The following is a 9,736-nucleotide window of genomic DNA, read 5'->3' as shown; positions in this document are numbered from 1 at the left end:
TCAGTGTTAACCAGAGGTGGGCTGGGCACTTCCCAGCTTGTAAGACAACTGGAGCCCTCTAGTGACCAGGAAAGCTTTGTGTCTGAACATGACAGGGGAAGAAAAATATTTTTTCTCTGCATGTGCCATGCATGTTTTCATGGGCCTCTGGGTGTGGATCCCTCTTTACCTTTTGCTCAAACATTAAAGAGCCTTTAATCTTTTTTCATAGAATTTCTATTTCAGCCTCTTGATTATTATTTTTTAAAGGACAGGTTTTCCCGTCTCTGATCTGGAGGCATCTCTGTAATTATTCCCCATCTTCTGAGCATATTGGCTTTAGTCAACAGAAAGTGACGTCCGCAGAAAACCCAAAATAATGTCATCGGGCAAATCCTATTATTATATGCTTAAGTCCCAACTATCTGATGCAAATAACTAAGTAACAGCATTTATGTAATAATCCCCTATCTTCTACCCCCATACACACCCATTCTATGCTAAACAGCTGTTGTTTCTTCTTTTTTACATCTCTTCCTTGTTTGACATTATAGCAAATGGATGACACCGTCTACACTTTTGAGACTCTTCTACATCAGGAGCTGGGGAAGTCGTTGAGCAAAGATGAACTCTGTAAGACCATTCAGCGCATCCTGGAACGGGTGCTCAAGGTAAGGTTATCGCCCCATCTTTGGGGTTGAGTTGAGTTGAGTTGGCTTGGGTTGGAATGGGTTGAGTTGAGTTAAATTGAGTTGGGTTGGAATGGGTTGGGTTGGGTTGGGTTGGGTTGAGTTGGTTGGTTCCAATATCTCAGGGGCTGCCCCAAAGAAGAGGGAGTCAAGCTATTCTCCAAAGTGCCTGAAGGCAGGACAAGAAGCAATGGATGGAAACTCATCAAGGAGAGAAGCAATCTAGAACTAAGAAGAAACTTCCTGACAGTCAGAGCAATTAATTAGTGGAACAGGCTGCTTCCAGAAGATGTGAATATGGAAGTTTTTAAGAAGAGACTGGACAGCCATTTGTCTGAAATGGTATAGGGTTTCCTGCCTGAGCAGGGAGTTGGACTAGATGACCCCCAAGGTCCCTTCCAATAATAATAATTATTATTATTGGGAGAAGTAGACCCCGAATGAAGCACCATCTTCATTTGGAAATCAGGTCCTGAGACGAAAGCTAATCTTGATTTGGCTTAAAGGAGATTAAAAGTAAATTCAGTTGGCAGTCTATTGGCCAGGTATATAATAATATCACCCTTTACTCATATTTATAATGAATGATGCATAGTTTGGTTAGCAATTTCTGAAAGGTCACTACATCCAAAGCTTTGGCATCATCACCTTAGATAATCTGTCTAATCTTTTGTTTTTGAGTGCAAACAGGTAACATCCTTCCCTGACCATCTCTTGTATTGTTCCACTTCCCACATGACCTTTATTCTGTTGTTATTGTTTCTTGCTTTTCATCCAAATGCTTATGAAGGCTTGAAGGGCAACAGAACCCCAAAGATTCTTCTCTGGGACAAAATAGCGGCAGCATTTTGACTTATATGCCGCTTCACGGTGCTTTACAGCCCTCTCTAAGCGGTTTACAGAGGTCAGCATCTTGACCCCCAACAATCTGGGTCCTCATTTTACTGACCTCGGAAGGAGGGAAGGCTGAGTCAGCCTCGAGCCAGTGAGAGTCGAACTGCGGACTGCTGGCAGCCGGCAGTCAGCAGAATTAGCCTGCAGTACTGCCTTCTAACCACTGCGCCACCCGGCTCTAAATCCTATGCATTCAGCAAGTGACGGGTCGAGAAAACCCTGGAAAGAGGGGCAGCTATTTTATTAGCGAAGCTTCCACGATTCTAAATCTTCTTTGTCCCCAGAAATACGATTACGACAGCAGCACGGTGAGGAAGAAATTTTTCAGGGAGGCCCTGTTGCAAGTCACTGTCCCTTTCCTGCTGAAGAAGCTGGCTCCTACTTGCAAAGGGGTAAGATTGGCCTCTTCGAGGTTCTATTTGGGGGTTCACAACCTCTCCCATCGTGGTAAACAAAAGAGGTCCACTGAGGCTGCTCCCACAATGCATACTTTAAAGGAGAAGTAAAGGCAAAAAATGCAGGAAGGAAGAAGGTCTAGGGCAGTGATGGCGAACCTTTTAGAGGCCGAGTGCCGAAACTGCAACCCAAAACCCACTTATTTATCGCCGGGTGCCAGGTGGGCGTGGCTGTGGTGGTCATGGCAGACTGGGTGGATGTGGCCAAAGTGGGCGTGATCTCCTCGATGTTGCTCGTGGGGAGGGATGCCTGTGGGGGCCGGGCAGGGTTGGGGGAGATCCAGGGGGTCTCTGGCAGGTGGGGCGGTGGGCAGGAAGCTCGTCCTACGGGGTGAGGCGAGGCAAGGCAGGGGTGCTATTGTCACAGGGCAAGGTGAGGCAGGGGCCAGCTGCTGCCTGACACCATCGGCCCCTGCACACAGAGGCCAGCGAGCACATGGGTGCTGGGATGCATCCGGCCATGTGGGACCTCGGTGAGTTAGCGGGCGGCTGGTTGAAGAGGGACGGTTGCCATCTCCGGGGCATGGCACACGTGCCCACAGAGAGGGCTCTGAGTGCCGCCTATGGCACGTGTGCCATAGGTTTGCCACCACTGGTCTAGGGTGATTCTCAGCCTTCCAGGTCATTAGTTGTCTCCAAAGTGCTTTTTTTGTAGGGAAGATAAAATAGCTTCCACTACTACTGTTAGTAGTACCAGTCAGATCGGGAGCACCAAAGTGCTTCCGGGTTGAAAGGTTGACAAGAGTTTTAAATAGGGACAATTTTTAAACAATTTTAAAGAGCCACAGCTACCAATATTTGGATTTTAATTGGTTTTTAGCAGGGGAAAAAATTTTTTGTACAATGTTTTAATATGCTGTGAGCCGCCCTGAGTCCCATGGGGAGAAGGGCGGCATATAAATTTAAATATAAATAAATAAATAAATAAATAAGATTGAACGGTGACGTCGTCGCTGCCTCTCTTAGCTTCCACTAATAGGAAGTCACGGATGCTGATTAAACAGTATGTTCCTTTGTGAGGTCCTTGATGCTCTCTGACATTTCGTGCCCCAGCTAGGTAACCTCATCAGTGATTGAAAGGACTGGGGTATGTGAGGAGGAGGAGGAGGTGGTGGTGGTGGAGGACTGTGGAGTCCTTGATGCTCTCTGAGCTTGGTTGTTTTCTTGCAGACGCTTCACGACCCAGCTAGGTAACATCATCAGTGCTAGCAGGATTTGCTCTCTGTTTCTATGCATCAACACTGTTGATGTTACCTAGTGGGGTAATGAAAGGTTTGCAAGAAAATAACCAAGCTCAGAGGTACTGGATATAATAAGCAAGGGAGCAAGTCACACTAACACTGATGAGGGTACCTAGTTGGGTAATGAAATGTCTACAAGAAAACAATCAAACTCAGAGGGCATCAAAGACCTCCGAGTTGAACTCTGAGCTACAAAGGCTATCAGTGGCCACCGCTCTGTCACTGGTTTGTGTTTACCACAAAAGATGCAGATATCTAATATCTAACCCAAGAGGTAGTATATAATCCATTCTTATTTCAAAAGGCTCCTGGATTCCTATGGATGCTAACCTACCCATGAAATCTGCCTTCTGGGCTTCTTATTTTCATTTGATCTGTCTTTAAAAAGAGAGAGGAGATGCTTCTAATTAAAATAAAATGACACGGCAGACTGACTTGCTTCAAACAAAGTCCCAGTGCTGAACATTTATTTCATTTCCAACAAAGACTTCATGGCCCATGTTGGCTCCAGGGAAGAAGAGTGTCCCTGATCAACACCTGCTGTTTCTAAATAGTTGTTTCTCCTAGCTCAAGGACACCTTGAGCTGCTCTCCAAATTTGTTGTGGAGAGCAGAAGAGTTGCCACGCAAAGTAATGTGGGCCAAAGATTTGACTCCTCTTCTCTTCTAAGAGCAGATCCTAAACACTGTATCCCTGTGGGCCTTATGCCTACGGTAACTTCTCAATGGCCTGCTTTTGTCTCATTAGGACCTCTCAAGATTCCAGGAGCTGATTTTTGAGGACTTTGCCCGCTTCATTCTGGTGGAAAACACATATGAAGAGGTGGTCCTGCAGTCTGTGATGAAAGACATCATGATGGGTAAGAGACTTTGGTTCGGTTCTAATTGAGTAGGATTGTAGTGGATTGGAACCAGTTAGGGAAAGATGCTGTTTGCACCTCCTACTGTCGTGGAGGGACACCTTTGTAAACCGTCTCTCCAACCTCAAGGCTTTCAGAGATGTTACCCTGATTCCTATTATTCTAAACTGGATGGATGGGTGGGTGGATGAGTGGGTGAGTGGATAGATGGATGGATGAGTGGGCGGATGAGTGGATGGATGGAGGGATGGATGGGTGAGTGGGTGGATGGATGGATAGATGGGTGGATGATGGGTGGATGATGAATGGATAGAGGGATGGATGAGTTGGGTGGGTGGGTGGGTGGATGGATAGAGGGAGGGATGATGGATGGATGGATGAGTTGGGTGGATGGATGGGTGGGTAGGTGGATGGAGGGATGGATGGATGGATGATGGATGGATGAAATTCCCCTAACCAACATGGTTTGCTGGATATAATGGAAGAATCCCATAGTTTTGTGGAACACTGGCTTGGAAAATATTGCCTAGCTATTATTTAGTTTAGGATATAGAAGTTTCCATCTGCATTTGTCCCATTGTCAACTGCTATCATTAAAACATTTAAGATTTAGGCAATAGTGTGTTCTTATAGGGTTAATGCATTATTTTCTGGTGGTGGTGTTTTTTTAAAAAAAATGGAGAACTGGTAGCCTTACCTGAGTTGGGAGAATTGCCTTTCAACACCTTGTTTCTTTTCCTTTCATGCCTATTTCAGCTGTGAAAGAGGCGGCCGTCCAGAGGAAGCACAACCTGTACCGCGACAGCATTGTGATGCATAACAGCGACCCCAACATACATTTGCTTGATGAGGGGACGCCCATCAACTGGGGAGAGGAGTATGGTGGCGAATCAGATGTAGACCCGTTGGACGAGAAGCAACACCGGGCCAAGCAGGTTGTCTCCATGATCCACGTGGATGAAAGCACTCTGCCCTGTGAAGTTGGCTCTTTGGAAAGATCTCCAGATGGCTCAGAACCAGAGAAGTCCGACCGCTGTCCTAGTCCTCAGACACAGGATTCCTCTGAGCCTGTGAAGGAGCTCCGTACGTTGCTGGTGAAGGAGGTGGAGATCCCAATTCCGGATGACAATAAGGCTGAGGAACAGTTACACAACGGTACTATTACGCAAGAGAGCAGAGGAACCCCGGAGCCCAAGAAGGAGGAGAAGGAGACCTCTCAAGCAGAAGATGCCTGTCCCACAGAATCCTCCACAGAGCTCCATAGAGAGAAACAGGAAGCCCCAGCCCCTTCTCCAGTTGCCCCCACACAACCCCCAGCTCCAGATGGAGGAGTCCAAGCAGAATGCCCGGAACCCGCCAATAAAGAGACAGGCGAGGAACAGGTCTCTGCTCAAGCCAGCAAGGTAGAAGCAGACGTCCCAGTGGAGAACAGCCACAAGGTCACAGATGAAAGCGAAGGGGTGCAGACTCAGTTCTAGATCAGCCTCCCCCTTGGAAGAGGATTCCTCATGGCCAGATAAACACTGACGAACTGGGGACCCTGTGGGATGAGAAGGACAAAAGCAAGTTGATCCAAGGCCGGTGTAGGACCATCTTCAGCTGTAGATGCACATTGATTCTTCTGGAGAAGTTCTGCCATTGGAGGAGGGGGTGGGAAGGAAATGCCAGGGAGGAACCCCAGAATGCACAATCTACATCTCTTGGGTCCAAGGTGATTTTTTTCTAGCCTTTTCTAGTGTTTCCCACAAACATGCACACACACTAGTTCTCCTGACTCAAAGTTGTGTGGTTGGATTGGGTGTTATGGAGAAGGGACTTCACCTTAGATGCTAACAAATGCCTGGAGGGTTGGAACAGAGAGAAGCCATTGTGTGTTCCCCATCTTGATCCAGACTGGTACTAATTTGACTTTTTGACCCGTAACTTGGTTTTGACGTTTCATCCCTTTGCCTTCTTCTAACCATGGATGGTAGAAGGCTCTTTCTCGTGTTTGGGGCGGGGTGGTGGTCATTTCTTCTCCTCACCAGTGTTCACGATTAGGAACGGTTCTCTCTTAACTCCTTCTTTTCCTGGGCCCTCCTATTCCAGATGATTTTAGCAAACCATCCTAGAACTGATGTGGGAGGTGGTCAAATTGCGTTCTTCCCCTCCCTGCACCCATCTCGGTCCAAAGTTATGCAGAGATGGAAAGCCCTAGTTCTAGGAGAAAGTAAGTAGACTTTTAGAAACACGTGGATGTGGGTTAGAGAAAGTGGTGTGTGCTGTTGAAGGCTTGCTGGTGTTGGAACAGACCAGCAAAAGTTGACAGATAAGACGAGACTAATACAGGAATTTAAATTATTTCAGTGGGGACCGCTGGCTGAGATGTCTTACGTCTTAACCGGTCAGCCAAGGATGCAGCATGAAAACAAATAACCAGCATATGCCATGCTAATGTAGGATCGTTCATGAGTTTCGTCATCTTGGCCTGCTCAGGTATCCTTGGTTTACCTGCACAGGTTCTCTGCTGAGTGAATGTTTCTTTTTCTGTGTATTTCCCCTCTCTTCCCAGGGAAGCAAAGCAGCAGAATAATCTTAGAAGCAACCAGCAGAGATCCTATAAAGAGAGATCCTATGTGCGCGAGTCTTCAGCCTAGTGGGAAGTCATTGAGGTTGCAATTTTTTTTTTTTAAATGCACTTGGTGTGGTGGCAGTTAACAATTTTTGGGGGGACACAAAAGGGAAAACGGTATTTCTTTTAGCTTCGGCTGTTTCTGGAAAGTTACGTTTAGCAATTCAGTTGTGTTCGTGCAGGGATGATGTGAGGTCACCGGCGTCCTTTCAATAGGAACTTGTTCCCTATATATTTAGGGGTCCCTGTTGCTTGCGTGACATGGGCAAAAGTGAAATAAAAGGTAGGGATTCAGGAGAATCCCATCCTGCCTTTATAAACAAGAGTGTATTTCCCTCTCTTCTTCCTGAACCTGTGACGTGGACTGAAAGTTGGAAGCTACCCTGAGCTTTCAGACTCTAGCAATGGATTTACAAAATACCAATTCTAATCCACATTTATACACATAGACACACCCCTACTACTCATCCATCTCCTCATCCATCACTGGAGGACTTCAGCGAATATGGTTGGGCTTTTGGTTTTTCACCTCCTTGAAGGACCAAGTTTTATTCTTGTCCAACTTCAAGTTCTGTCTTGAGAACTTCCGTCAACGCCTAAGTCGTAGTGAGCCAGGAACCTGGGCAACATCTGGATGGTTTCTGTTCTGGAGGAGATGTTGGTATAGTTCAACTCTTCTCTACACTACTAATAGTGAAGGGTAGCTTCTTCTGTCTTCTGGGAAAATCCACAGTCCCCTTCCAAGTTAGCGATGAAGGTTTCTGCCTTAAGAATCTCCACGTTGACTGGACCGATTGATGAACGGGCCTACAAGAAGCAATTTCCTCAGGGCCTTCACCCCCATAAGATGGAAAATAACCTCTCTCCTTGTTGATTTTTCTCCTCCTCCTCCTCCTCCTCCTCCTCCTCCTCCTCCTCCTCTGTTTTCATGGATGGGAAGTACAAAACATGGGTGCCTCATCACATGCTTTGCCCTGAGTCAGTCCGGATCTGCTGGCAGAAGATTGCTCTTTTGGAAGGGGCTTCCATAATCTCAAAAAAAAAAAAAAAATTAAAAATGATTGGAATTCAACTTCTAGGAAACTCTGGTGCCAATTGAGGAAGGGAGCCCTTTTCAAACGCAGGCAGATGATCTTCAGCAGATCCAGAAATAGGAAGACTCCTCGGGAAATCGCCCGTGATCCAAACGTCTCAACACTGCCCACCTCATCCCGATTTGCTGCTGTAACGTTCCAATTTCACCCTGCCTGTTTTTTTTTTAAATATTTGTAGTCATTCCTCTTTGAAATGATTGTGGAGAGTGAGAAAGAGAAGGGATATCGCTCACTCGGATTCTACATTTTGCCCTCTTTTAATGCCTTCTGGTTAGGAACCAAAGCTTATTTTCATCCCGTCTCTCTCTCTCTCTCATCGAAGATAGTATATATTGCAAATCTTATACCAAATGTTTAAGAGAATGTGCTTATATATATTAATAAAAAAAAATCAGCTTTATTTAATGCTAGTTCAGCCCATCTCCTCTTTTATAAATAACATTTGGCTAAAAGACTGCGGTTTTGCTCTCTCTGTGTTCTCTCCAACTGGTGGGATTCCTCTTTTACAAAAGTTTACAAAAACGCATGGCCTAATTTGGGGGGCAGGACCGGCTCCTCATTCATTTTTCAAGAGAGACGGAGTTTTCAGCCTTGAGGTGGAGAATGCTATTCTGACTGTGTCCACCAGTTTTATCAAGTTTGCCTAGCCTTGCCAGACAGGGAAATTAAACTGCACGGGAAAAAGTTGTCGCGCAATTAGACACACATACACGAAGACATGATAACCTACTCCCCTCTAAGTTAAAACGATTAAGCTACTCATTGAGAAAGTATTCGTAGATAATTAGTAATACATTTATTGGATTTTTAAAAAAAATACATTTCAACATTGCTTCGGTTTTAACATGGATTTAAGTAGGTGCTAATGATGTGCAAAATTCCATTGCAAGAGACTCTTCCACAGTATACGATTCGGGAACAACTTAATGTTTTGTTTTGTTTTTGGGATGTGATTTTTCAGCCTCTCCAAAATAAGTGTGGTCTAGAAGCAAAAGGAAACAGTCTGGAATTCCTTGGAATGTTTCACTCCCCAGAAAGGAATGCTCAACACTTTTATAACTGGTGCCAATCAATTAAACACAGAGAATTGCAGGGAGATCTGTGAAGGTAACTTACTTAAAACTACGCAAGTAAATTAAGACGTCAGACCTTTGCCTGCTGGCCTGTTAAATTGTTCATCTCTGAATGCAAAATAACAGTCGGAAGGGACCTTGGAGGTCTTCTAGTCCAACCCCCTGCTCAAACAGGAGACCCTTACAGAATCAGAGAATAACAGAGTTGGAAGGGACCTTGGAGGTCTTCTAGTCCAACCCCCCTGCTCAAACAGGAGACCCTTACAGAATCAGAGAATAACAGAGTTGGAAGGGACCTTGGAGGTCTTCTAGTCCAACCCCCTGCTCAAACAGGAGAACCTATACTGTTCCGGACAAATGGCTGTTCAAAATGGCCCATCCGTGCCATTTCCATCCAGGCCCTATTTATACTGATTATTAGAGATGGCAATTCCAAAGATTTAGGGCAAATGCTTGGAGAGGACTCAGTTCTATCGCTTTCTAACTTGAGTAGGACATTCTGGTAATTTTACCTCAAGACTATTGTGTTAGTCCTTATTGATATTGTCCAGATGTGTGACACCTTAACTCTCTTTTTTGGACATGCAAGTATGAAACGGAGGAAACCGCAACTTCATGACTGAACACGCTAAGAATTTGTCTCCTTCTCTTCCCACCTCTAAATCATTATTTTAAAACACCTATATAGTGATCGCGACTCTTCTTTCTCGGCCTTGAGTTCCTTGGGTTAGTGACCCAGCCTGTGAAAAAGGGTCCTTTGGTAAAGAATCTGACTGCCCGTTGTTTTGACAGCAGGTTGGCTTAATGAAAACATCTGGGAGAAGTGAAGTAAAAAAACAAA

General features: G+C 45.4%; 1 protein-coding gene across 1 annotated transcript in view; it reads left to right on the top strand.

Moving 5' to 3' along the window:
- Positions 1–6,457, top strand: part of NIBAN2 (niban apoptosis regulator 2) — a 22,365-nt gene extending 15,908 nt beyond the window's left edge. The window contains exons 8-11 of the mRNA XM_015827566.1: positions 534–650; positions 1,847–1,954; positions 4,006–4,117; positions 4,874–6,457. Coding sequence (XP_015683052.1) covers positions 534–650; positions 1,847–1,954; positions 4,006–4,117; positions 4,874–5,595 — 1,059 coding nt within the window. The 3' untranslated portion in view covers positions 5,596–6,457. The remainder of the gene's footprint in view (positions 1–533; positions 651–1,846; positions 1,955–4,005; positions 4,118–4,873) is intronic.
- The last annotated feature ends 3,279 nt before the right edge of the window (positions 6,458–9,736 follow it).

Source organism: Protobothrops mucrosquamatus, unplaced genomic scaffold, assembly GCF_001527695.2.
Source record: "Protobothrops mucrosquamatus isolate PMUCROS unplaced genomic scaffold, P.Mucros_1.0 scaffold3798, whole genome shotgun sequence".
Classification (NCBI taxonomy): domain Eukaryota; kingdom Metazoa; phylum Chordata; class Lepidosauria; order Squamata; family Viperidae; genus Protobothrops; species Protobothrops mucrosquamatus.
Note: the sequence above shows the minus strand (reverse complement) of the source record. Positions and strands in the feature narration are given on the sequence as shown.